Genomic DNA, 13,525 nt, shown 5'->3' with positions numbered 1-13,525 from the left:
TATTTACCCAGTTTTGTTGAATTTTTTTTTTTTTTTTTTGTGAGAGCTACAAGCCCTCTGAGTATCTTAGAACAATTATTTTGAATTATCTGTCAGCAATTTGTATATCTCCATTTCTTTGGGGTCACTGAAAGTTTACTGTGTTCCTTTGCTCATGTCACATTTCCCTGATTCTTTGTGATTCCTGTACTCTTGAATAGTTATCTGTGTATGTGAAGAGCAGTCACCATTTCAAGACTATACTGAATGAGTTCAGTGAGGAAAGATCTTCACTGATAGGTAGGGGGATGCTAGAGAATGCTATGACTCTGGGTCTAGTGGTGCAGGATGCCAAGTGTAGGGCATATGGCAATTCTGGGGCCAGGAGTGTGTGTCTCACTGGCTTAGGCCACATGGGTCAACAATAGCGACAACCATGGGATTTCGTAGAGAGGTGCAGAGGGTCTACAGTGTCTGCAATGGTTGGTGGGGTCCTCAGTGGTTCTTCCAAGTCCAGTGTCTAGGAACCTGGGCAGGCAGCAGTGGGGGTCAGAGCTAGTAGTAGGTATACCTTCAGCTTCAAGGTACCTGCAAAGTATCAGGGGAAAGCTGCAAGACACACAGTTAATGGGACCAGCACAAGAGGCAGATGCCAACTGCACATGCACTAGCAACTGCAGGGGCTCTGGTTACTGGCATGCATTCGCATAGCTGTAGGAGGCAGTGGAGACTGGGACAGAGACTGGCCTGGCAGTATGCAGGTGCATAGCTTCAGGGGTTAGCTTTAGGTGTGCCCAGCAATGAAGGCCACGGACAACTGTCAAGGGCAGATCTGGGCCCATAAGCAGCTGTGGGGGCCTTGGTTATTGGCATACACTCCTGTGTATACAGGAGTTCACCATGGGAGCATGCACGGCAATGAAGGTCAATCACAGAAGTCAGGCCAGCAGGTATGCAGCAGCAGGGGCTACATATGAATATATGCACAACCACAGAGGTCAGCCATGGGAATCTAGGCTTGCATGTTACATGTGCACAGCCACAGGGTCTAGGCTAGCTGCTGCATATTTAATGCCCCAGAGAGGGGTGGGGAGGGAGCAGGAGGTGCTTAGGGGGCTGGCATCTGTGAATGCAAATACCTGCAGGGTGAAAAACTTGGGTGAGAAAATTTGCAGGGGTTCTGTGGCAGCTTTGCTGGCCACTGGTTTCTTCAAAGGTGAAAGATGCTGAGGTGCAGCAGTCTCCTAGGGCCCATGACGAGGACCTCAGTGATGAAAGCTGAGGGGGTTTACAGCATCTATAAGGGTTGTTCAAGTCCTCAGAAGTGAAGGCTGCTGGGATCCTATACCCAGCAGGCCAGTGGGAACCATGGTCACTCTCGCCGCATGGCAGATATGGGTAGCCCCTGTCCTTTTCCTTGTTCCTACCTATCTCTAGATGTCTCAGCTTTGCCAGTCTCTTGATGGGGTAAAATTGAAGAGGATCCTTTATACAGTGCCTGAAGGGCTGGGAAGGCTGGTCGCCTATCCTCTTCTCCTTTTCCTGGAGAGGGGAATCCTTTTAGGCTAGGGAGTTCCTTCTTGGTGCTGAGTAGTGCCAGCCTGGGGCATGGAATGATGTAGCAAAATGAAAGTGTTCTTCCTATGCTTTTTGTCTGGTTATTCTGAGGTTTTTTTGCTCCACTGTGTTGCTGAAGCTTCTTAAGTGATGGTTTTCTTCTAAGCTCTCCCAGAGCTATCTTTCATTTGTGCCTGTCTAAATGTTGATCTTCATGGTAGGACAGGGGATGGAATCTTCTACTCCACCATCTTGGTGATATCACTACCCTGGAAAAATTTTTAATATGATTTCTTCAGTAATTTTATTTCTTTATCTCTGTTCTTTCTTCTTTAACTCCATTATCTGGATATTGGACCTCTTGGATCAAACCTCTAACTTTCCTAACATTTCTCTCCTATTGCTAATTTTTTATTGGTGTCATCCTGTTTTCTAATATTTTTATCAAGTTTATTCCAGTTAACTCATTTGTAATTTTCTAGAACTCCTTCAATTGCTTCTTAGATTGTTCCACTCTGTTTCTTGGCTGTTTCTGGATTTCTCTTTGCAGACAGTAACCACCATTTTCTTCTACTGACTTGTCTGTTTCTTCCAATTTCCTTTCACATGTATTTGTTCTGTCTCTGACTTTTATGTGGGAGGTTTCCTTCAATGTTTATTGATGTCTGGCTGTCCAGAAGTGCTGTGTAGGATCTGCTGAATACTGGGTTTCACTGTATGAAGGTTTATGGAAGGTAATGGTAATCTCATCCAACATCTTTAAATGGTAATACCACATAATATTCTGATGACTCTGAAGTTGTTATATCTGAGCTTCACTTCTGAACACCAGACTTTCAACATCTCAGTTTGACAGTCTAAAAGTCATCTCAAACTTGAAAAGAAAAACCAGACCAATGTATTGATTCCCACTGCTATACTCCGAAACCTGCCTCTCCCACAGTATTTCCTATTCCACTTTTACAAGGTCAAAGTTGGGAAGATCAAAACATAGGAGTCATTCTTCTCTGACCTTCCTCTATTTTGTACACACATATACCAAATCAATCTATCACCAACTCTGAATGGATTTGTCTCCAACACACATTCAGAATCCAACAATTTCTTACTACTTTCATTGTTCCAACTCTGGCCCAAATACCAAAAATTAAAATATTTTGCTTGAATGACTGCTCCCTAATTCCATTCTTGCCCCACTCTGGTCCTTCTGCACACATCAGCTGGAGGGATCCTTTTAAAATGTAAGCCAGATTATGTGATTCCTCTGCTCAAATACCTTCATAGGCTTTCTGTCACACTTAGAATAAAATGCAAAATCCTCATCAAAAATAGCATCCTCTAAGCCACCATTCTGAGGGGAGGTCTTAGCCTCAAACTCTCAATCACCCTTCACTTTCCACATCTAATTGATCAAAATTCATCATTTTTATTTACTAACATCTACATTCTCTACTGCATTTCTTCTTCATTCTTATTGCTGTCTAGTCATTATTTATTGCCTGAATCACTTCTGTGGTCTCTTTCCTTCCTGATTCCAGTCTTCTGCATTTTACATTCTCTATAGACAGAGCCAGCATTTGAAACCCATATCCGATCATGTTACTCCCATAGCTATACCAGACTACTGGACAAAGTGTAACATGGGGCTTATAAAACTCTTCATGATCTGACCCTTGCCTCCTTCTGTGACTTACCTCCCAATTATTAACACATACTTACGTGCCAAACTTACCAAATATCTGATAGTTTCCTGGAACTACCGCTTCTCTATTTCATTTTGGAATGTCTCTCCTTCTTGTTTGTCTTCTGGGTGATCCCCTGTCTACCCCTCAAGGTTTACAGTAAGTATTACTGTTTCTGGAAGTTTTCACTGATTTTTCCCAGCCCCAGATAATCAGTCACTCCCTCTAACAACATCTTAATACATTTATGGCATACAGCACATATACGGCAATTGTTTGTTTGTGGTCTATTTGATCCCACTAGACTAGTTTCTCAACCTGGGGGCCATGTATGGACTTCATGGGAAAACATCAGAAGTAACTGTCAATTATTTAAAATTGAGGGTAAAACTTTGTATGCAAAACCATACTTGCATTGTCCTGGGAAGAAATTCTCTCTGATCTCCATGACCCAGAAAGGGTAAAGAACATCGATACTCCAGATGGGGATATTCTCGAGGGATGGGATAAGTCTTGTTCATCTTTAATCTCTAAATCTCATGCTTTACAGCATCATACTGAACAGAGCATAGTTAGGGCAACTATACACAAATGCTTTCCTACACTAGCAAATATACATTAGCAATTGATATGTTACTTGTGTGTTACTTAGGCAAATTTCCAAAGGTCCTTGACCAGGCAACATACTTTGTATCCTCAAAGTTACCTAAAAAATTACATTTTCCTTAAATAGAAACTTGTAATTCTTTCAATAAACACTCAAATACATAAGTCCACAAAGCAATATTTTACCCAGTCCCTTAGTTTAAGCTTAATAGTCACCTGAGGCTTCTGATCTTTATTTGTTTTACCTTAAAATTTTTTACCTTTAGTTACTTCTCATTCAGGCTGTAAAATGTAATCTTCATCATCAATTAACTCAATACATTTTAGTAACAGCCAATAGACAGCTGTTACTTACTATATTTTACTATATTACGTCTGTAATATAGTAAAATATATCTTACTATCTCTTACTATATTTTAAATTATTTCCAGGTTCAATCACTACATTAACCAATAAACTGGATCTTTACAGCTTCAACTACCTTCCCTTCTTAAGAGGTGGTGAGAGACAGAATTTTGGATGCAGGCTGAAGGAACTCCATTCACTAGCAAAACCAACAGATAAATGATCCCTGGATATTACAATACAGCCTTGCACAGTATTTCCATTTAGAAAGCAATGGTGATATGTAGTGTCAGAATAAGGCAGATCCCTTACATACACTGGGACAAAGACAAAGGAACAATTTTAGCAATACTGTTTCATAGTGTAATTAGGAATAACAAACAAAGAAGAAATAATGAAGTGTGTAGGAACAAGCTTACCCTGTGTTAGATTTCTTACCATTTTATAGAGATCTGAGACACTAATCTGGTCTGAATCCACTACTTCAAAGTCCTTTCGAGGCACCAAGTCCAGGCCCAAATGCCTAGTAAAGAGAAAGAACACACTCAGCATGCCATGTCCTTCAATTACTCATCTCCTTTTATGTGCCCAGAAGTTCTTATTTGCCATAACCTTGTGTACAGAGGTTGAGACATTACCCCAGCAGGGACATGCCTTTATACAGTAACAGCTAATTGTGCTCACCAGTAGGTAAATAAATGAGGCTGGGGATTTTAAGACTGTGATAGTTTTAATCCCCAAGTAGTTCCCCCTTCTGATGGAAAAATAAATTTATTCAATATCATGTCTCTAACAGATTTCTTTGAATTAAGAATGTATTTTCTATAGATCATTGATAAGTCATGTTCATTTTTCTCATCCTACCAATCCTACAAGTATGCTCAAGGCTTAGTCATGCATTACTTTCATTAGCATGAAAAAATCATTCAGGATCTAAGTAGATTTGTAATTCAAACACATAAAAATCACCTCTGAAAGATATCAAACTCAAAGAATGTATGTTTTAGTTGCGTTAAAAAAATTTTGGGGGGTCGGCTTGGTGGCTCAGTTGGTTAAGCATCCGACTTTGCTCAGGTCATGATCTCACAGTTTGTGAGTTTGAGCCCCATGTCGGGCTCTGTGCTGACAGCTTGGAGCCTGGAGCCTGCTTCAGATTTTGTGTTTCCCTCTCTCTCTGCCCCTCATCCGCTCACAAGCTGTCTCTGTCTCTCAAAAATGAATAAGAGTTAAAAAATTTTTTTTTTATGTTTATTCATTTTTGAGAGACAGACAGGGATAGAGCATGAGCAGGGAGGGGCAGAGAGAGAGGGAGACACAGAATCCGAAATAGGCTGTCAGCACAGAGCCTGATGTGGGGCTTGAACCCATGAACCATGAGATCATGACCTGAGCCGAAGTCGACACTTTGACTGAGCCACCTGGGAGCCCCTAGTTGAGTTTTTAATCTCATTTCCAATTTAATTAATACTGACATTGGTTATAGTAAAGACTTTACCACACATTAGTCAATATCTTAAGAAACTTTAGATGAAAGTTTAACCAAGGAGTATTACTCCTAAAAATACCCCCATATTCAGAAGATCTGGTATAACTTGGGGAGGAAAGAATAAAAGATAGTGATTGGCAATTGATTGGCAGTTAGTATGAAACAGTGAAAATAACTCCAGAGAACCAGAAATCTTGGGTTCAAATATGAAACATAATTTATATTCAGTAAATGTTAGCTCCTTACTTTCTAAACCTGGAGTCAAATGGAGTTAGGGAATTGTGGCCCCCAAAACTGCTTACAACAGTATGTGTGTATTCATGTATGAATTTTTTCTGAGGAGATAGTCAATAACTCTTATCAGGGTGTCAGAGCTGCTCTGTGACCACCCTATACTACAGCACAAGGGTTATGAATCACTGCATCTCGCAAAAGTATTCTATAGACAATGAAAGGAGCATATTTTTTTTCTCTTCAACTAGATGATGAACTGCTTTTAGAAAATGCTAGCAAAATAGGGGCACTTAGGTGACTCAGTCGGTTAAGGAACCAACTGTGGCTCAGGTCATGGTCTCACGGTTCCTGTGTTCAAACCCTGCATTGGGCTCTGTGCTGACAGCTCAGAGCCTGGAGCCTGCTTTGGATTCTGTGTCTCCTTCTCTTTCTGCCCCTCTCCTGCTCATGCTCTGTCATCAAAAATAAATAAACATTAAAAAAATTTTTAAAGGAAGATGCTAGAAAAACTAATTCCGTAGACTCTTTCTGTGCATAAAAGCACCACTCATCTAAGATAAAACTATGTGTACATCCAAAATGCAGATTTGTTTTCTTTATAATTTATAACCTATTCATAGGAAAAGATATGAAGAGGTTAAAGAAGTTGCAGTAATAAAGAAGATTGCTAAAATAAAAATAAGAACCTATATGAAAAAGGTGGGAGCAAATATACTAATTGTATAGGCTAAAGCGATTACCATGATTAAGAATCAAAATTTAGATTGGTACTTCTCAGCAGGCAAGAATAAAGAAGAAATCTATTTTTCTACTAAAAGATAAAAACTCAAGTTTTTCTATTATATATATATTATAACTTACATTATCCTTAATAGAAAAACATGAATTTTTAAAGAAGAAATAATTTTTGGTACTAAGTGCAAAAAACAAAATCCTCACTTTTGCATGTTGAGATCAGTAGTAATACACTGTTGGCTTTAACTATGATAGCTTACAGTTTAATGGTAAAGCCATGCCATTGAATCTGATTATAGAATATACTTAAGTTGATAAGAGATTTAATTTTTTCACCACTGGGATCCTGAGTTCTTACATCAAGGAAATATTCCATCCAGTCACCTCATATTAACTATTCTTAATTTCTCTGATATTTCAGGTCTCTGGCTTCTAACACTTAAGGGATGTAAAAGCAGCAGTGTCATGGAAAGCAAGAGAAAGCTGAAGCACATCCTTTCTACCTTTCTTATCATAAAAAGCAATTTACACCATAAAGATAATTTTGCAGATATGATCTCAAAGTATTTAAAATACTTTTATATACATTTAGAAAAACAGAGGAAAGATTTTTAAATGGCATTAGTATTTGCATTAGGGAAGTGGAATCATCCAACTCATCATTAAAAACATTTTCCAAATTTCTGTAGTCCTTCTTTTGAAACATTTTAAATACAAAAATGAATCAAAATTCCATACATATTCTTTAACCATTAGTGCTCACAAAATATATGATAGTCTAAATATTACAATTAAATAACAAAAAGACTGTGTACATATTCCATTCAAAACAGATGTTTTCAAAACAACAGCATAAGAAAAAAATTCCAATGGACCTAAGTCAATAGGACTAGGATTGAGTGTATATGCTCTGTGGTTGTGTACCACACAGAGCAATGGGCATGTCTGGAGACTGGCATTTATGTACACTCTGTCTTAGCACTCTGATACACTTAGCTTGCTTGTCCATTCAACTATCCATGCAGACACCCATCCACTCACCCCATAGGTACTCTCTGAGGACCTATCATTTCCCACCAATGGTGCTGGGTACGGAGAATACAGCAGTTGTGAGTCAAGCAAATGTTCATATTCATCACACTGATTCTCCCCTCTCACTAGAGCACAGTGCCTTTTAGTTTCTTGATTTCATTATCATAGGCAATAGAAAAATTATTAATGGGTGATCTTATAAAAACCAAAGACTAAGTTCCTTCTACTGAGATAGTCTTCAAAGGAGGAAGAGTAGTTTTCCAAAGCTAAATTGGAGGACTGGCCTCACTGAAAAAAAGGCAGAGATGCTGCATGGTGAGAAGCCACACTCGTTCACTACAAATTTTATTCTGGAAAAGAGGTTTCTGACTATTTCTATTTCTCTCAGTGGTTTACTCTAAGAATAGTGAACAGTAAGTGCAGGGAGTGGTCAATTTAGTCTCTTCCCTGTCTTTGCAGCGTGGGGAGGCAGTGCAACAGAGTACTGAGGGGCATGGGCTCTGGTGTCAGATTGCCTGGTTTGCATTTTGGCTCTTCCACCAGGCCACACTATCTTATCTACTATCACAGGCTGTTGTAAAGATCAATCCATGGAAGCATTTAGCACACTGTCTGGCACTGCAAACTATTACTGCTGTTATAATTATCATAATTACGTGTGGCATCATTAACAAAAATATGGCTTAAATTACAAGGATGGTGATCAAAGAGATACAATATCTGAAAAAGAGACTCTTGAACAGAGGGACACAAGCAGGAGAATTAATACATCTATGTATATCTGTATACAGATGTAGTATAGAGCTGAGTTTTCACAAATAGTCTAATCCTATAGGTGCACATTCTTCACAAAAACATTTAGTCTTGTCTTGCCACCTGGCACTGATCACTCATTCATTCCAATAGTTCAATACTTTATTACCACCTACTCTGTGCTAGGCTCATGCTGAACTTAATGGACACAGCAGTGAATAAGAGATATTCCTAGTCCTACATTCTTTCAGGTGCAGCTCTTTAAAGGCCCTGAAACTCTGTATCAAATTATTTGAATCATATATATATATATATATGTATGCACATATATATGTGCATTCTAATATATATATATATATATATGTAAGAATGTTTTATATTCTATTTTCTATTGTATCTCTTTTTCTTCTGGGGTTCCTCATCTAAACCACAGAACATAGAAAATAATTTGAAGTTAATTAATCATATACAATGGATGTGTTAAGGCGCCAGAACTTAGTTCTCTCCCAAAATTGGTTGAGAAAGACTAGCGATACTAGGATTTCCTGTATGTACTGGCTTTTTCTAACGCTTATTGTAAAGAGAGCATATGGCTAATAACTACACTAATGAAAGCCTAGTATATTTATATTTATACAATAATATAATATGACATAACTAATAACAGCTACCCTTTACTGAACATTTAGTTGGGATAGGCATTTTATATATATCATCTTTAAGCACTATGGGAAGTAGACAGTATTAGATCCATTTTAAAATTGAGAAAACTAAAGTACAGAGAGGTTAACTAGGTGGACTATTAAGGCAGCAGAGTTGGGCTTGTCTCAAACTATGTCTGTCTTACTCTGAGCCTATGGTATTCCCACTTCTACCTGCTATCTTTCTACTAATAACCATGACGGTTAAGTACTAATAAGTGACTGTAATCAATTTAGTCACAATAGTTTGAGGGATGATTTTTGTGTCAGTGTATCAATCCAGAGGAAACAAATACAGATTGGTGAATGAGTGGTCACCAGGTATAAAAACAAACCTGTTGTATTAGATACATTCACATGGTGCCTGCCAAGGGCAGGTATTGTGCTAAGTTCAGGGGATGATGATGAGCAAAACAGATGCAGAGAGACAGACACAGAGAGGACTGAGGGGAGAGAGGGAGGGAGAGAGGGAGAGAGAGGGAGAGTGAGAGAGGGAGGGAGAGAGAAATTTAGCCATTTGAACATAACTTCACCAAAGGATTTTGACACATGCATACTTTAAACATTGTTATCTCAGATTTCTTGGATATGGCAAGTTACTAATTGACAGGCACAACACCCTGTATCAGAGTAACTCTAAGAAGTCACTGGAAACTTCTGCTAATTTCAGATGTCTTAAAGCTGGACAATATCACCATGTCCTTAAAGGAAAAGTACTGAGTCATAAGACCTTCCGAGTCCTAGCTAAAATCTACTCAGAGGAAACTTGTTGGGGTGAGGGATGGGGTGGCAGGATTTTCTGCATACTACAAGCCAAGCTTCTGCTTGTGCTGCTTCCTCTAAAAGGAATTTCTTGGTGAGGGAAGAACTAAGCGGGAAGAACGGGATATGGGTGGGTTAAGATATATGAAAAATCTGAGAGAGAAGGTACAAAAGGGGGGGGTAGAGAGAATATGACAGAAGAAGATAAAGACAAGAGAAGAACTGGAAATTATGTATTTATTGGTGATTTGTCTTAATGTTGAGACTTTGGAATAAAAAGATACCGATTGTTTCATTTGATATTTATGATCAATAGAAACATTATCCTAATTCAACAGCTTATAAAGTGTTTAGACTATATTCAAATCTGTACTTTCTACCTGAAGAAGAAATACAAAAATCTCATAAATTATTCTATGAATAAAGCATTCCTTAGGTGTTTTTCTAAGGTAAAGATCAGTTAAAATGTGTCAATCCTGGATTAACACAAATTTAATTTAGCTATGCTATATAATATGAGATTAAAGAGAAGAAACTTCTAGTAACATCTTTATGGAAGGTGCTGAAAATATTAACACATTAAAATTACATTACTAGAAATAATTTTAAAATTCCTTTGGAGAGGATATAATTAACTGACTTACTCTTTGAACAGACTTATGCAGAGATAATGGCCAGCTCATTTGAGCACAACTTTGTTTTATGCCCTTCCTATATTTCAGTTTCTAAAAATATAGGAACATAACTTTTTTTTAATTTAATTTTTTATTTTTTAAAATTTACATCTAAATTAGTTAGCATATAGTGCAACGATGATTTCAGGAGTAGATTCCTTAGTGCCCCTTACCTATTTAGCCAATCCCCCTTCCCACACCGCCTCCAGCAACCCTCAATTTGTTCTCCATATTTATGAATCTCTTCTGTTTTGTCCCCCTCCCTGTTTTTATATTATTTTTGTTTCCCTTCCCTTATGTTCATTTGTTTTGTCTCTTAAAGTCCTCGTATGAGTGAAGTCATGATTTTTGTCTTTCTCTGACTAATTTCACTTAGCATAATACCCTCCAGTTCCATCCACGTAGTTGCAAACAGCAAGATTTCACTCTTTTTGATTGCCGAGTAATACTTCATTGTATATATATATACCACATCTTTATCCATTCATCCATCGATGGGCATTTAGGCTCTTTCCATACTTTGGCTATTGTTGATAGTACTGCTATAAACATGGGGGTGCATGTGTCCCTTCGAAACAGCACACCTGTATCCCATGGATAAATGCCTAATAGTGCAATTGCTGGGTCATAGGGTGGTTCTATTTTTAGTTTTTTGAGTGTTTTCCAGAGTAGCTGCTTTCCAGAGTGGCTGCACCAGCTTGCATTCCCACCAACAACAGAAAAGAGATCCTCTTTCTCCACATCCTCGCCAACATCTGTTGTTGCCTGAGTTGTTAATGTTCGCCTTTCTGACAGGTGTAATGTGGTATCTCATTGTGGTTTTGATTTGTATTTCCCTGATGATGAGTGATATTGAGCATTTTTTCATGTGTCGGTTGGCCATCTGGATGTGTTCTTTGGAGAAGTGTCAGTTCGTGTCTTTTGCCCATTTCTTCAATGGATTATTTGTTTTTTGGGTGTTGAGTTTGATAAGTTCTTTATAGATTTTAGATACTAACCCTTTATCTGATATGCCATTTATAAATATCTTCCCCCATTCTGTCAGTTGCCTTTTAGTTTTGCTGATTGTTTCCTTCACTGTGCAGAAGTTTTTTATTTTGATGAGGTCCCAGTACTTCATTTTTGTTTTTGTTTCCCTTGCCTCCAGAGACACATTGAGTAAGAAGGTGCTGCAGCCAAGATCAAAGAGGTTTTTGCCTGCTTTCTCCTCGGGGAGTTTGATGGCTTCCTGTCTTATATTTAGGTCTTTCATCCATTTTGAGTTTATTTTTGTGTATGGAGTAAGAAAGTGGTCCAGAAGAACATAACATTATAAGTGCTGATTGTTACATGATACCAATTTTTACTTATGGAATGAAGTGTACCCATATGTAAATAGGCCAATAAATATAAGTTATATTGTTCCAATTTTTTTTGCCAAATAAATAATTCTTTCTAAAAATTTATTTATTTAAATTGAAGTTAGTTACCATACAGTGTAGTATTGGTTTCAGAGGTGGAACCCAGTGATTCATCACATATATATAACACCCAGTGCTCATCCCAACAAATGCCATCCTTAATGCCTATCACCCATTTAGTCCATCCCCTCATTCACCTCCCCTCCAGCAACCCTCAATTCGCTCTGTCTTTAACAGTCCCTTATGGTTTGTCTCCCTCTAGTTATCTTGTTTTTCCTTCACTTCCCTTAAGTCCATGTGCTGTGTTTCTTAAATGCCACATATAAGTGAAATTATATGGTATTTGTCTTTCTCTGACTTATTTCACTTGGAATAAGACACTCTAGTTCCATCCATGTTGTTACAAATGGCAAGATTTCATTCTTCTTGATTGCCATGTAATATTCCATATCACTCATGCTTGCATGCACACACCACACCACACCTTCCTTATCCATTTATCAGCTGATGGACATTTGGGCTCTTTCCATAATTTGGCTATTGTTGATAGCGCTGCTGTAACATTGGGGTTCATGAACCCCATTGAATCAGCATTTTTCTATCCTTTGGATAAATACCTAGTAGGGTATAGCTGGATCGTAGGGTGGTTCTACTTTTAATTTTTTGAGGAACCTCCATACTGTTTCCCAGAGTGACCACAAAAATTTGCATACCCACCAACAGTGCAAAAGGGTTGCCCTTTCTCCACATCCTCGCCAACACCTGGTGTTTCCTAAGTTGTTAATTGTAGCCATTCTGACAGGTGTGACATGGTATCTCACTGTGGTCTTCATTAGAATTTCCCTGAGATGAGTGATGTTGAAACATCTTTTCATGTGTCTGTTAGCCATCGGGATGTCTTCTTTGGAAAAGTGTCTATTCGTGTCTTCTGCCCATTTCTTCACTGGATTATTTGGTTTTGGGTGTTGAGTTTGCTAAGTTCTTTATCGATTTTGGATACTAACCCTTATCCGACATGTCATTTGCAAACCTTCTCCCATTCCATCGGTTGCCTTTTAGTTTTGTTGATTGTTTCCTTTCTGTGCAGAAGCTTCTTATCTTGGTGAGGTCCCAATAATTCATTCTTGCTTCTCTTTCTGTTGCCTCTGGAGACATGTTAAGTAAGAAGTTGCTGTGGCCTAGGTCAAAGAAGTTGCTGCCTGTGTTCTCCTGTAGGATTTGGATGGCTCCTATCTCACATTAATCCATTCTGGTCTTTAATCCATTCTGAATTTATTTTTGTGTACAGCATAAGAAAGTGGCCCAGTTTCATTCTTCTTCTTGTTGCTGTCCAGTTCTCCCAGTACCATTTGCTAAAGAGACTGTCTTTTTCCCATTGGATGTTCTTTCTTGCTTTGTCGAAGATTAGTTGGCCATATATTTGTGGCTCCATTTCTGGGTTCTCTATTCTAGTACATTGACCTATGTGTCTGTGTTTATGCCACTATCATACTGCCTTGACTACAGCTTTGTAATATAGCTTAAAGTTCAGAGTTTCAATGCCTCCAGCTTTCCTTTTCTTTTTCAACATTATTTTGG

The 13,525-nt window shown here is 38.3% G+C and overlaps 1 protein-coding gene across 6 annotated transcripts in view; it reads right to left on the bottom strand.

Moving 5' to 3' along the window:
• The window catches only part of DOCK3 (dedicator of cytokinesis 3), a 597,238-nt gene that overhangs the window by 212,926 nt on the left and 370,787 nt on the right, over positions 1-13,525 (bottom strand). For all 6 annotated transcript variants that reach the window (XM_030306883.1, XM_030306888.1, XM_030306884.1 and 3 more), the window contains exon 7: positions 4,609-4,693. In XM_030306883.1, coding sequence (XP_030162743.1) covers positions 4,609-4,693 — 85 coding nt within the window. The remainder of the gene's footprint in view (positions 1-4,608; positions 4,694-13,525) is intronic.

Source organism: Lynx canadensis, chromosome A2 (genome assembly GCF_007474595.2).
Source record: "Lynx canadensis isolate LIC74 chromosome A2, mLynCan4.pri.v2, whole genome shotgun sequence".
Taxonomy (NCBI): domain Eukaryota; kingdom Metazoa; phylum Chordata; class Mammalia; order Carnivora; family Felidae; genus Lynx; species Lynx canadensis.
This window is presented reverse-complemented; position numbering and strand designations above follow the sequence as displayed.